The sequence below is a fragment of the Pipistrellus kuhlii genome, unplaced genomic scaffold (assembly GCF_014108245.1).
Source record: "Pipistrellus kuhlii isolate mPipKuh1 unplaced genomic scaffold, mPipKuh1.p scaffold_m20_p_20, whole genome shotgun sequence".
Classification (NCBI taxonomy): Eukaryota; Metazoa; Chordata; class Mammalia; order Chiroptera; family Vespertilionidae; genus Pipistrellus; species Pipistrellus kuhlii.
The window spans coordinates 13,610,495-13,633,916 of NW_023425516.1; the positions used below are offsets into that span (position 1 = coordinate 13,610,495).

General features: G+C 52.9%; 2 protein-coding genes and 1 gene segment (V, D, J or C); 2 read left to right on the forward strand and 1 right to left on the reverse strand.

The window, feature by feature from the left end:
* Window positions 1–994: 994 nt before the first annotated feature.
* LOC118725426 (immunoglobulin iota chain) lies at window positions 995–2,240 on the forward strand. The gene is made up of 2 exons (XM_036449240.2): window positions 995–1,601; window positions 1,692–2,240. The coding sequence occupies exons 1-2, from the start codon at window positions 1,397–1,399 to the stop codon at window positions 2,102–2,104; spliced, it is 618 nt and encodes a 205-aa protein (XP_036305133.1). The 5' UTR covers window positions 995–1,396; the 3' UTR covers window positions 2,105–2,240.
* A 6,470-nt stretch (window positions 2,241–8,710) lies between these two features.
* On the forward strand, window positions 8,711–11,866 carry LOC118725689. The segment is given in 3 exon segments: window positions 8,711–8,794; window positions 10,748–10,863; window positions 11,466–11,866. Coding segments are annotated over 3 exon segments (579 nt in total).
* A 4,148-nt stretch (window positions 11,867–16,014) lies between these two features.
* ZNF70 (zinc finger protein 70) lies at window positions 16,015–23,004 on the reverse strand. Of its 2 annotated transcripts, none has more exons than XM_036449221.2 (2): window positions 22,859–23,004; window positions 16,015–19,311 (listed from the first exon to the last, which is right to left on the reverse strand). In XM_036449221.2, the coding sequence occupies exon 2, from the start codon at window positions 19,234–19,236 to the stop codon at window positions 17,890–17,892; it is 1,347 nt and encodes a 448-aa protein (XP_036305114.1). In that variant the 5' UTR covers window positions 19,237–19,311; window positions 22,859–23,004; the 3' UTR covers window positions 16,015–17,889. The 2 variants fall into 2 exon arrangements, with proteins under 2 accessions (XP_036305114.1, XP_036305116.1); XM_036449223.2 differs by having other exon boundaries at window positions 22,883–22,969.
* Between the last annotated feature and the right edge of the window lie 418 nt (window positions 23,005–23,422).

Consider the following 23,422-nt stretch of genomic DNA (forward strand, 5'->3'; position numbering starts at 1 on the left):
TTTTTGAGTGTGTTAGAGCGCTAGGGTTACGTAAAAATGACCATATTTTAATATATTTTAAACAATAGCATATACACATTTCCTTTGGGCCCTGTAGCCACTTTCCTAACTTGCTTTTTCTTTTGGAATCTTAGCCCTGATAGATGATCTGGAAGAAGAAAAGAAAAAAAAAAGTTCAATGGTCAAACGAAGGCTGGGAAATGCCAAAAAATTAAGAATCACAATGAGATTTTCCTTTCAAACAGAACTTCTGATTCTGAGCCCAATCCTTGGCAGGCTCTCTCTCTCCAAAACTGCAGCTCCATCTGCCTTGTTGCTCAAAACCTATGCCTTGGAAGCATTCTGGATCCCCCCTGCCCCCCTCACTCGCTATCCATCACTGTCTTAAAAACATATCTGAGATCCAATCAATTTTCTCTGCCTCGGCTGCCACCACTCTGATCCCCCCTGGCCTCCACCCTGCCACCCTAGGGTCTGTTCTCCAGGCCCCCCCCCACCCCCGTTGTATCTAGAGGCCATGGCTTAGGTTGGAACTATGGTAAGTAGTGCAATCAGTTGGCAGAGAAGCAAAACCAGAACCCCACCGCTCATTTATTTATCTTTTTAATATATTTTATTGATTTTATACAGAAAGGAAGGGAGAGCGATAGAGAGTTAGAAACATCGATGAGAGAGAGTCATCGATCAGCTGCCTCTTGCACACCCCCCACCAGGGACATGCCCGCAACCAAGCACATGCCCTTGACCGGAATCGAACCCGGGACCCTTCAGTCCCCAAGCCGACGCTCTATCCATTGAGCCAAACCAGTCCCGGCACCCCCCCCCCCCCCCCCCCCCCGCTCATTTAACCCAGCTCCGGAGTTCGTTCTGCATGGCAGGAGGAAGCCGGAGCGTCTCAGGAGTGTTCTCAGCTCTGCCAGGGCTCTCTGCCCCTCCACACAGGCCTCCCTGGGAACAGCGGGTCAGCGCTCCAGTGGACCCTTAGGCTGACTGTGGTGGAGAGGCGCGCTCAGCAGGGCTGGGGCCAGGCCTGGGTTGGACCGTGGTGAGGGAAGAGTCGCTCTAGGTTTGTGGGTAGCGAGTGCTCAGAAACAGTGTCTCACTCACCATCAGGGCCCAACATTTTCTGTTGCTCAGAGCAGGTGTTCCACCACCTTCAGGATGTGTCCTCTTCCCAGTTCACCGGGCATGTAACTTTGGACAAGAGAATCTTGTTTCTGTGGGGCCCGGCTTTCTCGAGGGGACGCTGAGGTCCGTCTCCCTCAGGGACCCAAGCTGGCAGGCTGGCCTGCTGGGCACTGGAGTGTGAGCTCCCAGCAGGTGTTTCCTCCCTGAATGCTTGTATGAGGACAAGGCGATAGCCACAAAGGCCGCCATGGGACCATTCCCCTAACTGATGCTGCAAACCCAAGAAAGTCTGGGATGCCGGTGGCTGGAACTGGGTGTGCAATGGCCCCACCCCTGGGAGGGTGGAGGAGGATGCTGCCCAGACCCCAGAGAGCCCCAGGAGTGGAGGCTGCACAATTCAGGAGGCAGAGCTCGGCACGTCTGCAGCATGTCCTGGGCTCCTGTCCTGCTGGCGCTCCTCGCCTACCTCACAGGTGAGAACTCCCCAGAGTTCACAGCCGCGGGCCCCTTCCCTTGCGCTGCCCTGCCCTGCCCCGGGTGTCCATGTTCTTCTCGGTCCCCAGGTTGTGGCCCTCAGCCAGTGCTGGATCAGCCACCGTCCGTGTCCTCCTACCTTGGAACCACCATCCGTCTGGCCTGCACGTTGAGCAGGGACCATGATGTCAGCATTTATAGCATCTACTGGTACCAGCAGCGGCCCGGACACCCTCCCAGATTCTTGCTGAGATATTTCTCCCATTCGGACAAGAAACACGGCCCCAAGGTCCCTCCACGCTTCTCTGGATCCAAAGACGAGGTCGAGAACACGGGGTACTTGAGTATCTCCGAGCTGCAGCCTGAGGACGAGGCTGTGTACTACTGTGCGGTGGGTGCCCAGAGATGGGAGAGGGAGAAGATGGAGCCGGAGAACGAGGAAGAAAAGGAGCCTGCTGCTTCCGTGTCCCAGGTGCCCCCGGGCACGCTCGCCGGGAACTGAAGACGGAAGGGCGTTGCATCCCCAACGGAGAAGGCGAGCAGAAGGGTGGGTCATGGGTTGTGCAGAGCGAGGGAGTCGCTCCTTGTCCAGCTGGGCCCTGCTGGAGGCTGGGTTGGGGGATTAAAGCTGCTGGTGTTTCGGGAAGTTGTTTGGTCTCTGACTGGTGTGCTGAGTTACACTAAGGTGGCCCCGGGGGTTCTGTGTCAGGTCAAAATGGGTAGGACGCACCCAAGAACTAACGAAGGTACCAAGAGACTGACCCCTGTGGGTTATGGGGGCAGGGACCTGACAAGCACCTTTGGGGTGGAGGACAGAGACTCTCTGGCCAAGGACAGGGCCCTCTCCTGTCACCTGGTTATTCCCAGAAGTTACCGGGTCAGCCAGCTTAGAGGTGCCTTCACTGGGCCTCTGGGGAGAGTGGATGCTGAGTGATGGGTCCAGAGCGGGGGCTCCACGGCAGTGCCATTGACTTTGGGGCCAGACAGCCCTTTGTTGGGGGCCGCCCTGTAGGAAGTGGAGCCGCATCCCTGGCCTCTGCCTACTCAACGTCAGCCCCTGTGCCTTCACGCCCCTACTTATGACAACAAACATGTCTCCAGGCGTTGCCAGATGTCCCCAGGATGGCAAAACCACCCACGCCGAGAACCGCTGGTCAGGGTGAAAGAAATGCATTTACTCTCCTGGGCAGGAGAACAGCAGCGCTGCCATGGTATTTCCTGTGAAGGGCCAGGTGGTAAATCATCTCGGTTTTCTGGGCCACTGAGGATACCTCCCTCCTCTCAGCTGCTGCATTCTGTCCCTGCAGCAGGAAAGCAGCCACAGACAGTCCGTCAACAAATGCGCACGGCCTTTCCTATTCGACTTCATTCATAGGAGCAGCCGGGCTGGGCCGATGTGGCGCTTGGGCCACCGTTTGCCAACCTCTGCTCAAGAGAAGCACCCAGTTCCTGCCTCCAGGTGTTAAACAAGCCATGCCAGGTGTGGTGATGGGGGTCACCCTCAAATCCTCCTGCCTGAGGATGCCAGGGATACTAAACCTCTGGACCCAACGAGGAACCCAGCAGCAGGAGGGGCACGGCCTCCACAACTAGCTTGTTGGGGAACGAGGGATCAAGTGAGTTTCTGCAACCCTGACCCCCAGGGCAGCACCCTGAGCCCTGGGTGGTGGGCCACATACTGTGCACAGAGAGGTGCCAGGCAAACTTTCTCCCCTGTGCCCCCAAACCTGGCTGAGAACATCCACTTATCATAGCTAAAATGACCCGGGGGTGTGTGTGTGTGTGCCCTGATTGGTTTGGCTCAGTGGATAGAGCGTCGGCTTGCGGACTGAAGGGTTCCAGGTTCGATTCCGGTCAAGGGCGTGTACCTTGGTCACGGGCACATCCCCAGTGGGGAGTGTGTAGAGGGCAGCTGAATCAACATTTCTCTCTCATTGATGTTTCTGATTCTCTATCCCTCTCTATCTCCATTCCTCTCTGTAAAAAATTAATAAAAAAAAAAATTTATAAAATAACCTGGGGCAGGGGTCCCCCCAGAAAGCAGGCACATGTGCCTGAGTCTCTTTTGTAAAACAATGCCCTCAGCTCATAGCCTATTTGAGGTGCCCTTTGAACTCTCACCTCCTCAAATACACAGAGCTCTTTCTGCACCAGCCTTTCTTTGTTCCTGAAGAGGAGGCTCCAGGCTCAAGTTTTTGCTTTGGGGGGTGTTTTTTTATTTAGAAAGTCACAGAGGTAGAAGTGAGTTGTAGAAGCAACGGGCTCGGAAACAAGTTATAGCAAAAGAAGGGCCCTTGGATTTCAGGAGAGAGACAGAGAGAGAGAGAGAGAGAGAGAGAGAGAGAGAGAGAGAGAGAGAGAGGTAGAGAGACAGAGAGACGCATGCCCTGGGGAAAAGATTGTGAAAAGGGAGATGGAGAAAGGTGTGGGCATGCATAGAGAAAGAAGCTAGACTATGTTTTTATTGATTTTTAAAGAGAAAGGAAGGCAGACACAGAGAGAGAAACATGGATCGATTGCCTCCCATACATGCCCTGAGCAGGGATCAAACCCTCAACCTAGGTAACCCTCAACGTAGGTATGTGCTCTGACCTGAATCCAACCCACTACCTTTCGGTGTGTGGGACTACGCTCCAACCACTGAGCCAACCAGCCAGGGCAGGCTCATGTTGTTAAAGGCCAGGCAGGTGGTCCCAAAGGGTCTCGTCTCTCCCTTTAACCTGCCCTTCTGCGTTCATCCTTCGTGATTCCGGCATTTCGTGCTATGACAATAAACCCGGAGAACCAGGGCTGCACTGGGCTCCTCCATCATCTAAGGCCCCTGCCCCACCAGATTCCTGCGCGGAGACCCTGGCCTCAGGCCTCGGGCCAGGCAGAGTGTGAGTCTTCACCAGAGGTCAGCCTTTCCAGGGTCAGTTGAAATCTAGGCCGGCATTTCCGACATTGTATGTAAGGAGAATAATAACACCCATTAATTTATGTAAAGTGCTTACCTGGCCTTAACTATAATGGATGCTTAACAAAATAGCGTATTATTCCTTCTTCATCAGTCACCAGACCTGGCCCTCTCCCTTGTCCAAGCCCCTCATTTGTCCCAGATCCAGCTTTGCCTGCACTTCTCTCTAAGCTTGTCTCCTGATCTCAAAAGTATGTATGCAAGCCATTTCTGTTATTTCCAATTTTCTGCTAACTACTTTTTTTTTTTTAAAGGAAACAGGTGAAATTAGTTTTACCCCAATATATCCCAGATACTGTCATTTCAACATGCAATCAATATAAAATTAGTTATAAGAAAAAAATAAAATGATAGCCAAAACCGGTTTGGCTCAGTGGATAGAGTGTCGGCCTGCAGACTGAAGGGTCCCAGGTTCGATTCCGGTCAAGGGCATGTACCTTGGTTGTGGGCACATCCCCAGTGGGGTGTGTACAGGAGGCAGCTGATCGATGTTTCTAACTCTCTATCCCTCTCTCTTCCTCTCTGTAAAAAAATCAACAAAATATAGTTTTAAAAACCCAGCCACGCCGGGACCGGTTTGGCTCAATGGATAGAGCGTCGGCTTGGGGACTGAAGGGTCCCGGGTTCGATTCCGGTCAAGGGCATGTACCTTGGTTGCGGGCATATCCCCAGTAGGGGGTGTGCAAGAGGCAGCTGATCGATGACTCTCTTTCATCGATGTTTCTAACTCTCTATCTCTCTCCCTTCCTCTCTGTATAAAATCAATAAAAATATATTTAAAAAAATACAGTAAAAACCCAGCCACGTCCCCAGGGAGTGACAGCTGCCTATGGCTTGGGACAGGACTGAACAGGATAAGGAAGAAAATTCAGACTCCTGATCATGACACAGCCTTTGGAGGCGGCCCAGCTCTGTGCCCAGTCCCATGGCTGGTGCACCCCCTCGCTGTCTGTGTCCTGTGAAGCCCCCTGCAATTGATCCGACCCTTGCTTCTCTTGGTTGCCTCCAAACCTTTGCTCAGGGTGTGTCCTTGCTGTCCCTTGTCAGTCAGTGACCTCCAGCTGGCTGCATGGACTCGGGATCCCACGGTTACCTCAAATCTCACTCCTCAGGAAAGATTCCCCTGGCCTGTTTATTCCGTTACTGAGTTCCTGCGGGGCCTGGGCAGGAGCAGGTGTGCCCCACGCGGGGCCCCCCAGGGGCCCGGCCAGGCTGGCAGCTGTGGCGGGAGGCGGTTGAATCCTGAATCCTGGATCCTGACCACAGCACGGCAGTTGGCAGATGCCCCGCTGGGAGAGACCCTCGGGAGTAACGAACAGCCATGGCCTGGAGAGGGCGGAGTTCCCCGGGGGGCAGGGACCAGAAAAGGCCCAGGCAGAGGACAGGGCCATGGCCCAGGCACACGGCACAGTCACTGTCAGGGAGAGGCGCCAGAGGCACCTGCCAGCCTCACCCTCCCCGCGGGAAGCGTGCACCAGCAGGCCAGCCAGAGGCGCCTCTGGCCCTGAGCGCAGATGAGGCCCAGGTCAGGGCGGGCGGGCTCTGAGGCCCGCAGAGGGCAGAGGCCTGGCTTCGGGCAGCACTGGGCCCTGCTGCTGCTGGGCCTGGCTGTGGGCGCCCGTGGCCTGCTGTCCACCTCGGGGCCTCGCAGAGGGACTCCTGGCACCGAAGCCCCGACAAGGAGCAGCCCGAGGAGCCTGTGGGGCAGGTAAGGGGCCGAGTGTGTCCTGTGGTGGGGGACCTGAGCGTCCCTGAGCCCATGCTGGGAGTGGGGGACAGAGAGTGGCCGTGAGGAGGAAAGGGAGAGAAGGGAGGGTGAGCTGGAGAACAGGGGCCTGGGCAGACTCTGGTTTTGTTCAGGGTAAATTTGTTTGCATTGATTTTTACTTTTTAATATTGTATTAAAATGTATTTCTCTTCTTTACTGGTTTTATTTTTGTTTTGTTTTTTTGTGGGTTTTTTTTTGCACCCCTTAAATTTTGCACCCAAGACTAGTGCCTCACCTGGTCTGGGTGGGGCAGAAGCGGAGGCAGGGCCAGGACATCCCCAGGGGTGTGGGTGCTGTTGACCCAGGGAGCGGGCCTCCTTCTCTGAGTCCTGACCATGCGGGTGAGAGTCGATGAGCCGTGTTCTCACTCTTCCCCCTGGAGCAGGGGGCCCAGACCCTGGCTGATGCCTTGATGTGGGGGTGCCTTCCCTGGGGTCCTCAGGTCACCAGACCCTGAGCCAAGGATACTCAGCCTGGGCTGCCTCCTGGGACTGGCCTCCAGGGAGCCCGAGCCCACCCAGGACACATACACCTCCATGGGAAAGGCGCGGGTGAGGGCATTGAGGGCCTTGGTCTGTCCCATCTTGATGCGTGACCCCAGCCGCTCCTCTCTATGTGTGGTGGGAGGTTCTGGACCAAGTGCTGAGCATCCGGAACCACTTAAGATAAGCAGTGGCACAATGACACACTCCTCCTGGGCAGCCATCATGTTAGGGGCAGGACCTCCCTCCCAGTGGCCCCGCAGGGCAGATCCCGCTGCCATCCCATTCGCAGACCGGGATATAAGCTCAGAGAGGCGAGGTGACCTGCCCTAAGTCACACAGCTGGTGCAGACTCCAGTGCCCACGCCCAGTGGCTTCCAGCCACCCCCATCTCCAGCCCCTAAACTGGGCTGACAAGTCCCCCTCTCCGGGCCTCAGTTTCCCCCTCTGCCAAGTGCGGGGTCCTAATAGGTCTGAAACCCACACCAGGTAATGAAGGGCTGGAATGGAGTGAGCTGATCCTCTGCTGCTCCAGCACTGCAGCGGGAGTGTGCATGTGCGTGCGTGCGTGCGTGTGTGTGTGTGTGTGTGTGGTGTCAGCACCTGTGGGTGTCTAATCTTCACCTGAGAATATTTTTCCCCCCTATTGATTTTAGAGAGAGTGGAAAAGAGGCGGGGGGGGGGGAGAGAGAGAGAGAGAGAGAGAGAGAGAGAGAGAAACATAGATGTGAGAGAGGAGACACATTGCTTGGTTGCCTCCCACACATGCCCCAACCAGGGCCAGGGATCAAACCTGGAACAGAGGTACGAGGCACATGCTCTTGACCAGAATCCATTCCCAGGCCAACAATCTAACTGCTGTGCAAAACTGGATTTTGTGTGTGTGTGTGTGTGTGTGTGTGTGTGTGTGTGTTTGTGTGTGAATTTTTTGGATTTTCTACAATCACATTATACATTCATTTCTTCTCTCCAAATCTGAATATCTTTGATTTTCCTATCTTACTGTGTTAGCCCCTGCTCTCCAATGTTCAGTACAATATTGAAAAGCAGTGGTGAGAAGAGACATCTTTACCTTGTTACTGACCTAGCAGGAAAGCTTCACATTTCTCACCATTAATTATGATGTTAGCTATAGGTTTTTTGCTTTTTCTTTTTAATTGATTTTTAGGGGGGTGGGAGGAGAGAGAGGGAGGGTGAGAGAGAGAAACGGTGACTTTTTCCATTTTTTATGCATTCATTGGTTGTCTTGTATGTGCCCTCACTGGGGATCAAACCTACACCTTGGTGTGTTCGAATGATGCTCTAATCATTGACCTACTCATCCAGGGCTAGTTATAGGTTTTTTTAAAACATCTTTTAGTAAGTTAAGTAAGTTCTCCTGTGAGAGTTTTTATCATGAATGGGTGTTGAATTTGTCAATTGTTTTTTCTGCATCTAGTAACATAATCATGCAATTTTTCTTCTTTAGCCTGCTGATGTGATAGATTACATTAATTGATTTTCAAATGTTGAACCAGTCTTGCATGCCTGAGATAAATTCCACTTGATCATGGTGCATAATTCTTTTTATACATTGTTGGATTTGATTTGTAAATATTTTTTGAGCATTTTTGCATCTGTATTCATGAGAGAGACGTCTTTAGTTTTCTTATAATGTCTTGCTCTCTGCTTTTGGTATTAGGGTAACACCAGCCTCACAGAATGAGTTAAAGTGGAAAATTTTATGCCGTGTATATTTTACCACAATAAAAAAGGAAAATGGCACTATGTAGAGAGATAAATGTTAAGTGTACTTTTTAAAGTGCACTTCTATATTGCTTAATTGTGTTATATGTGTAATTTTAAAACAATAAAAAAAATTAACGCAAAAAAAAATCTTATTTTTGCATCACAAAACCAACCATGGCTGATTGGACCAGCTTCTGGGGTGGAAGTGCAGAAATGCTTACAGCCAATAAGGCCCGGCTCAATGCCACTCCTGTACAAGTGGGAAGTTAAAATCAGCAAAACACAATCTGGGGCGTCTAGTTTCGACTTTAAAAAGGAGTGTTTCGACGCTGAATTTAAGCACACGGGATTCTGGCCTGCGGGTGAGCAGGGGTGAGAACACTCATGATCATGAGTGACAGGACGAAGACAGAAAAGAACGGGGTTAGGAGAAATGGTGAACAACGTAGACTGATGAACAAGAACAGACCCAGAGCCGAAACCGGTTTAGCTCAGTGGATAGAGCGTCGGTCTGCGGACTGAAAGGTCCCAGGTTCGATTCCGGTCGGGGGCATGTACCTGGGTTGCAGGCACATCCCCAATAGGGGATGTGTAGGAGGCATCTGGTTGATGTTTCTCTCTCATCAACATTTCTAGCTCTCTATCTCTCTCCCTTCCTCTCTGTGAAAAATCAATAAAATATATTTAAAAAAAAAAAAAAAAAAAAAGAACAGACCCAGAGATAAGGAGCCATGGGTCAGACTGTTGGACCTCAAAGGGAGGGTGGGGATAAAAGGGAGAGATCAACCAAAGGACTTATGAGCCTAACCAGGGGTCAAGGACAATAGGGGGGTGGGGGCATGAGTGAGGAGGGGTGGGGGATTGGAATGGGGGGTTGAGGACAAATATGTGTTACCTTAATCAATAAAGAAAATTGAAGAAAGAAATAAAGGGAGGGAGGAAGGAAAGAAGGAAGGAAGGAAGGAAGGAAGGAAGGAAGGAAGGAAGGAAGGAAGAAGATAGAAGAAAGAAAGAAAAGAACGGGGTTGGGAGAAGAGTGGCCGGCCTCCGTTGAATGTGGTGAGCTGAGGTTCCTGTGGAGACGCTCACTAGGAATCTGGGCAGAGCTGGGGAGACAGAAGGCTTGGAGCCGGATGGACATGAGCCTCGCCATCCAGGCAGTAGTGGGAATCCAGTGTGAGATGGCAACGAATGGGTCCGTGGCCATGCATGGGCCATAAAGAAAGGGGAGCCACGCCAAAACCGGTTTGGCTCAGTGGATAGAGCGTCGGTCTATGGACTGAAGAGCCCTGGGTTCAATTCTAGTCAAGGGCATGTACCTTGGTTGCAGACACATCCCCAGTAAGCAGGAGGTAGCTGATAGACGTTTCTAACTCTCTCTCTCTCTTCATTTCTCTCTGTAAAAAATCAATATGTTCTTTTAAAAACTCCTTATATATTAAAAAAGAAAGGGGAGCCAGAGGAGGAAGAGTGAGAGGTCTCAGGTCCCCAGGGGAAGAGAGTCACCGGGAAGAGGATCCAGCTCTGCGGTGCATCCTGCAAGAGCGTAAGGCTCAGCAGGAACGGGGGAGGGGACCTCAGGCTTGACAGGGAAGAGGGACTTGCTGGCCTTAACCAAGAGGTTTTAGGGAGAGACGGAGAGGAGAACCGGGGCCCTGCCACGTCTCAGCACATGACACAGCTCCTGGCAGACAAGGGCTTGGGGCCATTATTACATGGACGGTTGGATGATGGATGGGTGGTGGGTGGAGGAACTAATGGATGGAAGGACAGAAGGACAGCGGTCTAAGAGATCGGAGTGGGCTTCGGAGAGAGAACGGAATCTTGTCTTGGTGTGTGGAGACCAGGCGGAAGGGGTTCTCCACGTGCGAACGCTGGGAGTCAGGAATGCCCGGTGTCCTGGGCCCGGGGAAGCAGCCCACCTGGCCGGACCGTGGGGAATTGTGGGGAAGGAGCCCTCCGCGTCCCTAGAATGAGGCCAGGAGAGGTCAAGCAGATCGAGCAAGTTCAAGTTCAGGGTCGTCGGCCGTACCTCAGCTGCCTGAGGGACATGTCAGACTGAGGGTTCAGTGGTGACCGGGGCAGCCTCCAGGGGTCACACACAGGTGACTCCAAAGCTCAGGGGGTACCTGCCTCGGGAAGGGAGCCAGGCACCAGGACACCCAGTGTGCCCGGGCGCCCACCTGTGCCTGTGCCCATCATGCCCAGCAGGTTCCTGCTCGGGACCGGCCCCCAGGGCACGGGCCCCCGGTGCTGGCCCGGGTTGTGGTCGGATCTCCAGTCGCCGTGGTACGTCTTCAGCAGCGGGACACAGCTCATCGTCCTTGGTAAGCGCCTCTCTTCCCCCTTCCCTGGTGCCCCCCCCCACTGCTGTCCTGGGAAACCCACCTTCTCCCTGCAGGCTGCTTCCCCTCTGCCCTCCCAGCCTTCAGAACCCGCGCCAAGGCCCTGGCCTGTGTGGCTCAGTTGTTTGGGCGTCGGCGTCCTGGGCACCAAAGGGTGGCTGGCTTGATTCCTGGTCTGGAGCCATTTCCATGTTTCTCTTTCTTTCCCTCTCCTTTCCCCTCCCTCCCCGCTTCCCCCCAAAATCCATAAAAATATCTAATGGGGCCAAAACCGGTTTGGCTCGGTGGATAGAGCGTCGGTCTGCGGACTGAAAGGTCCCAGGTTCGATTCCGGTCATGGGCATGTACCTTGGTTGTGGGCACATCCCCGGTGGTGGATGTGCAGGAGGCAGCTGGTCGATGATTCTCTCTCATCGACGTTTCTAGCTCTCTATCCCTCTCCCTTCCTCTCTGTAAAAAATCAATAAAATATATTTTTTTAAAAAAAGGAGGAGGAGGAGGAGGAGGAGGAGGAGGAGGAACGAGGCTCCCTGGGTGAACAAACACGGACACAATGACGGGTCGCAGAGGGTGTAGATCAGTAGGGGGGCTGCACCAACACCCGCTCCCCCTCCGCGGCTCACACTCCTCCTCTGTGCTGCAGGCCAGCCCCAGTCGGCGCCCTCGGTCACTCTGTTCCCGCCCTCCCCCGAGGAGCTCCGCACGGACAGGGCCACCCTGGTGTGTCTCATCAGTGGCTTCCGCCCGGGCCGCGTGACGGTGGCCTGGAAGGCGGACGGCACCCCCGTCACCCAGGGCGTGGAGACCACCAAGCCCTCCAAGCAGAGCAACAACAAGTACGCGGCCAGCAGCTTCCTGAGCCTCACGCCCGCCAAGTGGCGATCTGGCGGCAGCTACAGCTGCCAGGTCACGCACGAGGCGGGCACCGTGGAGAAGGCGGTGGCCCCCGCAGAGTGTTCCTAGGGCCCTGAGCCCCCCACCCTCGGGGCTGCAGACTCGGCACCTCTGGGAGGGTCTCCCCTTCCACCTGAGTCCTCCCCAGCCCTGCTCCCTGAACCCAATCAAGTCTCAAGACGTTCTTGTCAATCAGAACTCGTGCTCCCTGCTCGTTCTTTCGTGGTCTCATTTTTAATGTGTGGCTCTCCCTGGTTCTCGGGGTGGGGCGGGAGGATCCTCTGTGCCCGCAGGAGTTTCCTGGGGCACCTCGCGGGAACCTGGCCAGGGCACAGGAGTCCGGTCACCTTTCAGTCCCTCTGCCCTCTCCTCCCCCCATCCCTCCTCCAGCCCATGATGTTCCTTCCCTCCTGCTCGGACGGAGCTGGCTATGGCCGGTGACGGCCAGATAAGCTCTCGCCCCCTGGGATGCCCTGCTCCCTCCGTGCCCAGCTCAGCTCCTCCCCACCCTCAGCCCCTCCCCCTCACCCCGTCAGGCTGGACACCTCTACCCCCCCCCCCCCCACGGGGTCGAGGACACACCAGCAGAATCAGTCCTAGTTCTGTTTTTTGGTAATACACCTGAGGATATTTTTCCTATTGATTTTTAGAGAGAGAGGGGCAGGGAAGGAGAGAGAGAAAGAGAAACATCAATGTGAGAGAGACACACCAACTTCGCACCCACCTTGGTGTCTGGGTTATCAGATGCTGAAGATGGGGTTCCCCCAGTAAATCAAGGCATCGGCATTCTAGTAAACATATCCGTTTTGTGTGATGTTTGCAAATGTCCATTACCCCCAAGAGTTGGGCAACTCTGAACAGATGGAGGCAATTTGGTTTTTACCTCGGCCCGAGATGGCTAACCCCACCTGCCACCTCTGATAAACCCTGGCAGCAGCTGGCCGGGCTCCGGCGTAGCATCCAGAACGTTCTTCCCCACGACTGCCTGTGGATCAGACCCTACGTCGCACCTCTGGTAAGTCACTGGCCTCAGTTTCCCCACTGTAACGGGAGCGGCCATAAGGGGCCGTCTCCTTGAGCCTTTGCAGTGTTCCCTTCCCCCGCCCCAGGAGGGGTGCAGGGGAGAAGGGGGAAGGTTGACAGACAGGTGGTAGGGACGGGGGTCATGAGACCGGGGCCCCCACCTCTCTTCAGATGACTGTGGGTTCACTCTGGGCGGGCGGATGGACCTGTGATGCCTACTTAATTCTTTGCTACATCTGGTAGGATTCTCTGAAAGGGAAAGCACAACATAATGCTTTATGTTCAAAGGACTTTAGGAGTAAGGACAGAAAATTAAATATGCAAAATAGGAATAGTGTGGCGATGGTCTGTGCCTGCTGTTTGCCATGCAGGTTTGTTCTCCGTCCTCTGGCCTCCACGAGGCTGAGGTGGCACCATTCCCCCACACTGCAGCCCAGGACACTGACAACAGAGCCTGTGACTTGACGAGTGGGCCTATGAGAGAACCTGGCACTGATGAAGGCAAGGAGAGGTGCGCCCAACGGCAGACTTCACACATGAATGAGCATGGCCTCTGTGGGTTCAATGAATTACCAGAAACTAAAATGTTAAAGTGCAAACGTCTACCTTACTCTAAACAATGCCGCCGGGACCGGTTTGGCTCAGTGGATAGAGCGTCGGCTTGGGGACTGAAGGGTCCCGGGTTCGATTCCGGTCAAGGGCATGTACCTTGGTTTCGGGCATATCCCCAGTGGGTGGTGTGCAAGAGGCAGCTGATTGATGACTCTCTCTCATCGATGTTTCTAGCTCTCTATCTCTCTCCCTTCCTCTCTGTACAAAATCAATAAAATATATTAAAAACAAAAACAAAAAAAACAATAATGCCAATGACAGAACTTCCTACATAAGAAGGAAAAGGATCACAGCAAGAATCAGAAAATCAAATCCAAGAATTTGGTGTTTATAAGTTACAGGTATATAGCAAAATATACACACACATTTAAAAATTAAAATGCTGAGTTAAACTCCCATGCAAATGCAAGAAAAGCAATTATAATATTCTGAAAAGAGAAGTTTAAGCTAGAAGCATGAAGAGGCAAATAGGGCACAAAAAGGCACAGGTTTTCAATATATCACTATTAAGTGTGTGTGTGTGTATATATATATATATATCCCAAACACCTTGATATTTACTTATTGACAACAGATACCCTGCCTATTCCTCCAAAGAGCTGAGATAATTGCATGACTAAAATAGCAACACACATAAAAAAGGAACAGAAACCACATAAAGAAAAAAACACAAAATCAGACTACAATTAGATCAGGTAAGAAAGTGTTCTTAACTCTTTTGGCGTCACAGAGGCCTTCCAAAATAAGGAGAATGCTATAGACCCAGGACCACCCACTCATACGCATGCCCACACAGCTCTGTTCAGGCCCTGGGGGTCCACAGCCTTTTAAAAGCCCTGTGTGCCGAAGACCCGAGGCAGGCCATGGACCCTGAAGTAAACACAATTAGAGAAAATATTAATTTGTATAAAATCGTTTTAAAATGGAGCTAACAAATAGAACTGATGGAGTAAAAACATATTTCTTAAGAGTACACAAATGCTTCATAAAAACGAATATACTCAGGCCCAAAGAAATCCTGTGGGCACTTTGAAATGTTGAAACCACAATAAAGTAAGAAATAACAATAATGCCTTAAGCATTCATCACTTGGAAATATAAAAAAGTAATAATAACACTTGGGCCAAAAGGAAATTAATAATATAACAACAAGAAATACCACATGTCAAACTTATGGAGTGCAGGAAAAGCTCTAACAATTAAAAAAAAAAATCAGACAAAATTACCTACCTTTACTAGAAATAGTAAAAATATGATTAACTAATGCCCTGGCTGTGTGGCTCAGTTGGTTGGAGCATCATCCCATGCGCCAGAAGGCTGCAGGTTCGATTCTGATTTCCAGTCAGGGCCCAGAGCCAGGTTGAGGATTTGATCCCCCAACAGGGCACGTGCAGAAGGCAGCCAATCCGTGTTTCTCTCTCTCCCTTCCTCTCTAAAATCAATATATGTCTAATTAATCTTAGAAACATAAAGTATTAAGCTAAAAAACCAACAACCCACCAGAACACATATACTTTGACACAACAATCCAACTAATAAACAAAATCACGAGTTGGGAGCTTTACAACACTCAACATCTAACATCCGGGGAAAAACACAACAAAAGCAACTAAATTCAAGGACGATTAAAGTGTTACCAGGGCAATCCCTTATAACATTACACCGAGACCTGAATAAAGTGAAAGGAATTTAAATACATAGTCAAACCATGAAATACATTGAACAGAGAACTAGTTTTACTCACACTTCCAAAAATGACAAGTACCTGGTCTTAACCATGGTTAAGAATCCGTCAACCCTTCAGAAAGGGGTTTTTATCCTGTTACGCAAATTGTCAAAAGGAAGAAAGGAGACGGGTGGCAGAGGGTACAGGGGGAGAAAGTGCATATTTCAAAATGCGAGAACAGCACAAAATGAGTTGAGAGAGGCTGGGGGTGAGCTGAGGACAGAGGCGGGCTTGAACGCCATGTGGCTTGTGTAGAGGGGGGTGAAGCAGATTGGCTGAAATGGGGGCTTATGTGCAGAAATACCCCCAAAGGTTGGTTTTAAGGGGAGTGGTGACATGTGCAAAGGGATGCTTTAAAAAAATCGGTTTGGTTGGGGTGCACAGGATGTGGAGGGAGACATTAGAGGTGGGAGGGAAACTGATGCCTGCCTGATAGGCACAGAATGAGGGGGTGCCAGGAGGTAGATCTGGTGGGCTTGGTGGCTGCTGTCACCCGCACCAAGCAGGTGTCCCAGCATTCTCTCCTCGCTCCTGGTAAATGACTACAGAGCCTGGTTGCAGGCCTCCTCCCAACATTGCCAGGCGCCACTGACCAGCCCAGCTGTGGTACAGCAGGGTCTGGGGAGCCTGGGGTGCTGGCTAAATGTTTCACATAGCGAAGAGGGACTTGACAGAAGTGATCTTCCCAGACCATCAGACGATTCCTTTTAAAATCTCTGGCTACCAAGCCCCACTTACTCAGTGACAATTATGACTCTCCCATTTTATTTTTAGTTAATCCTCACCCGAGAATATTTTTTCCCCATTGATTTTGAGGAAGTGTTGAAGGGAGGGGGAGAGGCATAGAGAGAGAAACGTTGATGTGAGAGAGACACATGGATTGGTTGCCTCCCACATACACAGATTGGGGGGCCAGGGATTGAGCCTACAACTGAGATATGTGCCCTTGACCAGAATCGAACCTGTGACTCTTTGGTCTGAGGGCAGACTCCCTAACCACTGAGAAAACTAGCCAGGGAGGCTCACCCATTTTACTCATCAAAACTACACATATCCGCCGAGCTGAGCTTCTGATTGGCTGAAATAACCAGCTTTACCACGATAGGTAGGTTCGTGGGATTCCAGACTGCCTCCGCCCACACTAGCTGAGAAACCTGGGGGGAGTGCCAGCACTGGATCCTCATGGGCACACGAAGGCCCGGGGGCCTGGGACAAACAGTGACCAGCTAGCCAGCCCTGTCAGTGTGTGGTTCCTGGGCCATCTTCAGGCTCTGCTCAGCCAGGGCAAGCAGGCCTGACATGTGAGAGATGTAGGGTTGCATGATTAACTATGTCTCAGCCCAGATGCATGCTGGGACATCATAACCACCTGGCAGCTTCAAAAACACACCGCTGAGCCCCACCTCTGGGGATGCCCACTGAATTGGTCCCAGATGAACACCAGTTGGCTGGGGTGAGGGGGTAGGGAGGGGGAGAGAACCAAGAGAAATATGGGACATGGATGACCACCACAGGCAGGCTCAGGATGGCTTCCAGGAAACATGTGTGAGATAAACACAGGGCACCCCCGGCCCAGGGTACGAGCCTGAGGCGTGTGGGAGGGCCTGGTTTAATGAGGGCCTGCTGCAGGCTCTGCCGTGTCAGGAAGCAGATGGGGATGCCTCTCCAGGTTTCGGGGACAGTGTTTCCAGGAGGGGCCGGGGGGAGGGGACACTCAGAGGTCACCCTGGGTATCCATACTCAATCTCCAGTTGTCAGAGCACTTTCACGTGTGCTATCATTCTGAATGGGAGCCTTGCACCCGTCCTTAGAGGTACGGGGCCAGATCCCACTATCTCCATTTCACGGGCAGGAAAACTGAGCCTTGGGGCTTCCTCGTGGACACATAGGTAGGAGGGATGGACCTGAGACCTGAACCCAGATCTCTGATGGAATCACCCCGCCTGCCCCTGCACTGGCGGTGGAGGCTGCATAGCTGCCGGACCAGTAAGGGGCCCTGCTGATGGCCAAGGCACGCTGCGGTGTTAGGAGCCCTGGGTCGTGGGGGGGCTACTCCCGGAGGCACTGAAGCCTTGGGCCTGGGCTGAGTCAGAGCTGGGCTCTGGCCTGCAGGACCGAACCTCTCCTCTCCCTGAAAGAAACCGCCCTCACTCTAACACGGAACAGGATTCAGAGACCACACCAGGGACTCGCACCCCCACTCCCCATCCCAAACCTAATCCTTCCAGACACTCCCTTTGTTCTGGAACCTGTTTGGGTTGTCCCTGCAAGGACGACCCAAACCAGGCAGAAGATTCCATTTGGTGGCTGAGGTATCTACTTTCTGGATTCATTTTTCTTTAGCTAATGTGAACGGTGAGAACGGTTGTTACAGTTCTCACCTGACATTCTCATGGGTTTCTACTCAAATTTCTCCCTCTTACAGTCATTTCTCCTCTGGATTCTGGAATAGAGGGCAGAACTGAACCTCACAGGCTTGGTAGTCAAATGGGGAGAATGAGAAAATCGAAGGCCCCCTCTCTTTTCGGGTGCTCAGCCGTTCTGGCAGCCTTTCTATCCCCCTCCCCTACCCTTCTGTGTGCTCAGAAAACCTGCTGATCCCAGGGCGCCTGGCCAAGAGGGGCCCTTGCAGCTGGTGTGGGTGCTCAGGAGCACCCAGGGTCAACTCTGTTGGCGGGCAGGTGGATAGAGCCCTGCAGACAAAGCGACTCCACCGGGGAAAGGCTGTCAAGCTTTGGTGTGAACTCCTCCTTCTAGAGCTTCTCCCCTGCATGGATTTTCTGGTGCCGGATAAGGTGTGAACTCCCCCTGAAGGACTTGCCACATCTGTTACACTCGTAGGGTTTCTCTCTGGTGTGGGTCTTATAGTGCTCGATGAGGGCCGACCTGTGCCGGAAGGCTTTGCCGCACTCGTTGCAGGCGTAGGGCTTCTTCCCGGTGTGGATCCTCTGGTGCTGGATGAGGGCGGAGCTGTGGCAGAAGGCCTTCCCGCACTGGCCGCACTCGTACGGCTTCTCCCCGGTGTGGATCCGCTGGTGCTCGATGAGGGAGGAGCTCTGGCTGAAGGCCTTCCCGCACTTGTGGCACTTGTAGGGCTTCTCGCCCGTGTGGGTCTTGCGGTGCTCGATGAGGTTGGAGCTCTGGCTGAAGGCCTTCCCGCACTCCTCACAGGCGTACGGTTTCTTCCCAGTGTGAATCCTCTGGTGCCGGATGAGGTGGGACCGGTGGCAGAAGGCCTTCCCGCAGAGCTCGCACTGGTGAGGTTTCTTGAGGGTGTGGATTTTCCGATGCTGGCTCAGGCCCGAGCTCTGCTTGAAGGATTTCCCGCACTCCTTACACTGGTAAGGTTTCTCCCCCGTGTGAATTCTCTCGTGTTTTCTCAGGCTGGAGGTCCGGCTGAAGTCTTTCCCGCATTCCCTGCACTCGTAGGGCCTCTTCCCAGTGTGGGTTTTCCGATGCTGTGTGAGGGCTGAGCTCTGGCGGAAGGCTTTCCCACAGTCCGGGCACTCGTAGGGCTTCTCCCCCGTGTGGATTATCTGATGTCTGAGGAGGTGCGAGCTCTGGCTGAAGGCCTTCCCGCACTCACAGCACTCGTAGGGCTTCTCCCCGGTGTGGATCACCAGGTGCCTGAGCAGGTGTGAGCTCTGGCTGAAGGCCTTCCCGCATTCCCGGCACGCGTAGGGCTTCGGCGGTTGTGCAGTTCTGAGAGGTGCATTGGGCCCCGAGTCCTCCCTGCCCACGAGCGCATGGTCCTGTCTGCTGGGTTCTTCTCCGCCATGGATGAACTCACACATACTGAGGTCTGACTTCTGGAGGAAGGTCTGGCCAAATATGTCATCGTCCTGGGGTTTGTTTCCTTGGGGGATGCTCTGATGCTGATCAGGGCTTGAGCACAGACTGAAATTCCCCTCGTAATCATCATGTTCCTCGTTTGGCTCCCCAAGAGGGATCTCCTTATAGATAACAGCCATTTGCTCTAAACCTCTTTCCTGGAGAAATGAGTCCCCTAGGTCCTCCTCCGGGAAAAGTTCTTGTTGCATCTCCAACCCATCGTCAAACACAAAGGTCTCGCCGAGCTTGGATGCCGGGGGAATCTCCATTGTGGATCTGTTATCACCCCCAAGGACTGTATTTCTTGAAAGATGTTCTTCTTTGGGACACACTGTTCTTACGATCTGAAAAGAAAAGGGACATTGTCAAGCAGACAAGTCAAGCACTTAGAATCAGTGGTAGATAATAACAAAAGTGTAAGATAAAACCTTGGCCCTGGCCAGTGCGTTCAGTGGTTAGACTGACAGCCCATACACTGAAGGATATTGGGTTGGATTCCAGGTCAAGGGCACATACCTGGGTTGCAGGTTGGATTCCCAGCCCAGTTGGGGCACTTTCAAGAGATAACCAATCAATCTGTCTCTCTCACATCTCTCTCTCGCTCTCACTCTTACTGTTTTTCTCTCTCCCCCTTTCCCCCCAAAAAAAAGATCAATGAAAAAATATCCTCAGGTGAGGATTAACAAAATAAAACAAAACAAAAAGTCACAATCTTGCCCTTTGCTTTGATCTCCACTGGGTTAGACAGAAGTTTGATTTATCATAAACAACTGCAAAAAAAGTCAGAGAAATTACAGAATCAAACACCACACCATAGTGTCTAGACTCTAAAGGCTGAGGGTGTTCAGAAAGGTGGGTTAGAGCAGGAAGTGGAGCCATGTGGAAAAGGCACAACACTCCACCTACTGGAGGACGTTGGGAATGGGGTTTTGTTGGGAAAGAGAGTGCACTTTCTTCCGCCTGGTGCCCCAGCCACAACTCTGAGAGCCGGCCTAGACCTTGTTCCTCTCTCACCTGCATGGCCTGTCCTTCCATTTCCTGAGCTTTATTGAGGGGTCTGTCTCTGCCTCTCTGTCTTCGCTGCTATTCTGGAGCTCAGGCCTCAGCGCAAATCCCCGAGATTATTTCGATACTCCCCTCCCAAATGGCTGTCTATCCCCAACATCTATTCCTCCCTCTGGCCCGTTCCCTGCATTGACACCAGTGTGAAATACCCCAAATACCGGCCTGATCGTGCCATTTCTCTTCTTAGGAGCCTGTGACAGCTCAGCTCATTCAAAGGCCCACATGCATGGCCCTTCCAGCCCATCTCTGGCCTCTCCTTTCACACACCCCTAGCCTTCCATTTCATTTGTGCTGCTGTTTCCTCTGCCTACCAGGCCCCTCCCCTCTCTCAACCTTCCAGACTCAGTCCCAATGTCCCCTCTTCTGTCACCCTCAGGCACAGCCCTCCGTGACCCATGGAGCTTGGTGCACACATCCATCCAGCACTCACCACCCTGGGTGGCAAACATGATTAACAGGACTCTCCCCACCACTGTGAGCCCTTTAAGGGCAAGTCGTGTGCTCCTTCATTTTGGAACCCTGAGCTCCAGCACAACAGGACAATCTCTACACTTACATTCATTGAATTAATATATAATTGCATGGAGGAAAAACTATCTGGTTTTGTGCTAGAACTGATTTTCACACTAGAACTCTTTATCCAAAAAAATCAATTCTCTGGGAGATATCCTGTATAATAAAAGGCTAATATGCAAATTGTCCCCTCAACTGGGAATTCGACCAGGGGGCAGGGCCAGCTGCCTACCTCCCCCGCCCCTCCCCCCGACCCCTTCCCCAGCTGGCCCCACCTCGATCAGCCCCCAGGATTGGGGTGGGCCAGCCGGACTCCACCATGCACAAATTTGTGCATCGGGCCTTTAGTAAACAAATAAGCAGACAAAAGCATGGCTGCTGCAGTTGAAGGAGGGTGTTTCTATAGGAACAAAGAAGGAAGCTAAAACACCCCACTCAGCCCCTCAGCCCCTGTGGTGGCCCAAGGGAGCCTCTCAGGACCCCATTCAGAAACTTCTGTGCAGCTAAAGGGAAATCCCAAGCTACCCTAATGAGAACAGGCCATGTTTATTGATTATCTGTTCTGTGCTAGACACTACTAGACCTTTACAACTGTTTCTCAGTTAATCTTTACAACTCTATACAAAGGCACTACTATTACTATAATTACCTTGAAGCTTAGAGAGTAACTGAATCCAAATATATACATTAGTCAGAATAGTCATGATGGAGCCATTTCTATTTGGAAATATGTTCTTAATGAATTTCAGCCACTTTAATGAATTGTCTTTGCTCATTTTACCTCTTCTTACCCTCCTCTTCAGCAACCATAATCTCCAGTCCTTCCAGTTCTCTCACTCAAATGCACCAAATCTAGTAGCTCCCCATTTTTTATTTTTTTATTTTTATTGACTTTAGAGAGGAAGGGAGAGGGAGAGAGAAGGAGGGAGGAAGGGAGAAAGAGAGGAACATCAATGATGAGGATCATTGATTGGCTGCCTCCTACTGGGGATTGAGCTTGCAACCCAGGCATGTGCCCTTGATCTGAATCCAACCCAGGACCCTTCAGCCCGCAGGCCAACGCTCTCTCCACTGAGCCAAACCGGCTAGGGCTAATATTTCCCCATCTTCACTTCCTTCTCCTCTTCTAGTTCTACCACTCCCACCTAGCTTAGATCCCCTCCTTCCATAGTGGGTCTAACTATAGACATCCCTTCAGCTAACTCTCTGACCAGCATCACATTCCTCAATTCCCTGCCCTTCTGTAACCGGCCACCAACACCTCTGCCAGTTCCTCATGAAATGTCAAGCGCTGCCAAGGAAAATCATACGACTGTGTATGGCACCGAGACAGATTTCCAGTTTCCAATTTCAGCCGGGACTTCGGCACTCGGCTCCAGCATCCAATGACCTCCTCACTGCCAATCCTCTCTTCTCCGCCCCCTGCCCCACCCCTTCTGGCACTGCTCACCCATACCTCCTTCTCAAAACCCTTCATTTGAGAGGATGAAAATTGGCAGCCTGGGGATCCTGCCATAGACACGTTTTGTCTGGCTCTCAACAGAGTTGGGCTTTTCCTTTTTGTTTGACTTAGCTTGCCAACATGGAAAACTCAGTAGGTTTCTGGCCTTGAAGAAAAAAAAACACGCCAAAAAAAAACTAAAGATGTGACAATAGGGGCTCATCCCTTTCCTAAACCCACTTTGCCTACCTGGACGCCTCAAGGCTTTGAGCTTGCTGGACAAATCACCCCACTCCCACATCCTGCCTTAGTCCCTGGGATTTTGAAAGATCCCCCCCCAATTTTCATGGCCTGGGATCCCTCCTTCTGTGCGTTGCAACTCTTCTCCCACCCACCTGTTAAATCCCGGTGTTTCCAACGTTTCCTCCTTAGGAATTGTCCATTCCCACTATGTACCACCTATACACCTGAAGTCTCCACTCTATTTAAGAAGTTGGCAAACCTTCATCTGTCCCCCAACAATGTTTTAAACGGTTTTGGACAAAAAAAAAAAAAAAAAAAAAAAAAAAAGCCAAAGGTATGAGATCCCATGCTCCCCACTTCTCTCAGCAGGGCCTTCCCCGGCTGCTGCTCCTGCATCCGTCACCCCATCCTCGGGGGAGCCCGCACGGCCCGGCAGCGGGCGGACCTCGGGCCGGTCAGGGCTCTCTGGCCGGAGGCCAGCGAGCGGCCGCGGACACGCACACGCCGGCCGGGCGGCGGCGACGCCGGTGCCCCCACAACATGCTTCCCTCCAACGGAGACACTCGCCCCGGGGACCCCGGAGGGACAGGTGGGCACACGGGCTCTCCGCGGGGCCGCTCACCACTCACCTGGGCCGGGGCGGAGCCGCTCACCTGGGCCGGGGCGGGGCCGCCGGGGGCCGGGGCGGGGCCGCACCTGAGCTGCTCCAACCCGCGGCCGACCCGGCCTGGCTCCCGGGCAGCTGCTGACGCGGAGCCCGCGGTGGCCCAGCGCCGGAGCCCCGCCCCCCGCCCCCCGCCCCCCGCCCGCAGGCACTTCCGGGACCGCTCTAGGCCGCGCGGAGGTCCTCGCGTCTCGGTGGTCCCGCCGCGCCAGGCGGGCGGGCGCGCAGCTGCTGAGCTCCAAGCTCCAGCACAGGGATCGGGAGAGTCTCTCCTGTCGGACGCAGTGTCTCTGGGCCGCCCTCCCGGAGTGAGTCCGGCTGGGAGGAGGGCAGAGCTGGGCAGGAGTGCAGGGGAGGAAACTGAGGCCGGGAAGGGCAGGCCGACTGCACGTGCCCTGGGGATGGGCGCAGCCAGGGGCCGCCAGGTGTATGGGGTCCTCAAGAGAAGGAGAAGGGGATTCCAGAGGGGAGCCCATCACCTCCCATAAGCCCAGGAGCCCCGGGGATTCATCATCATCCCTTCCTGGTC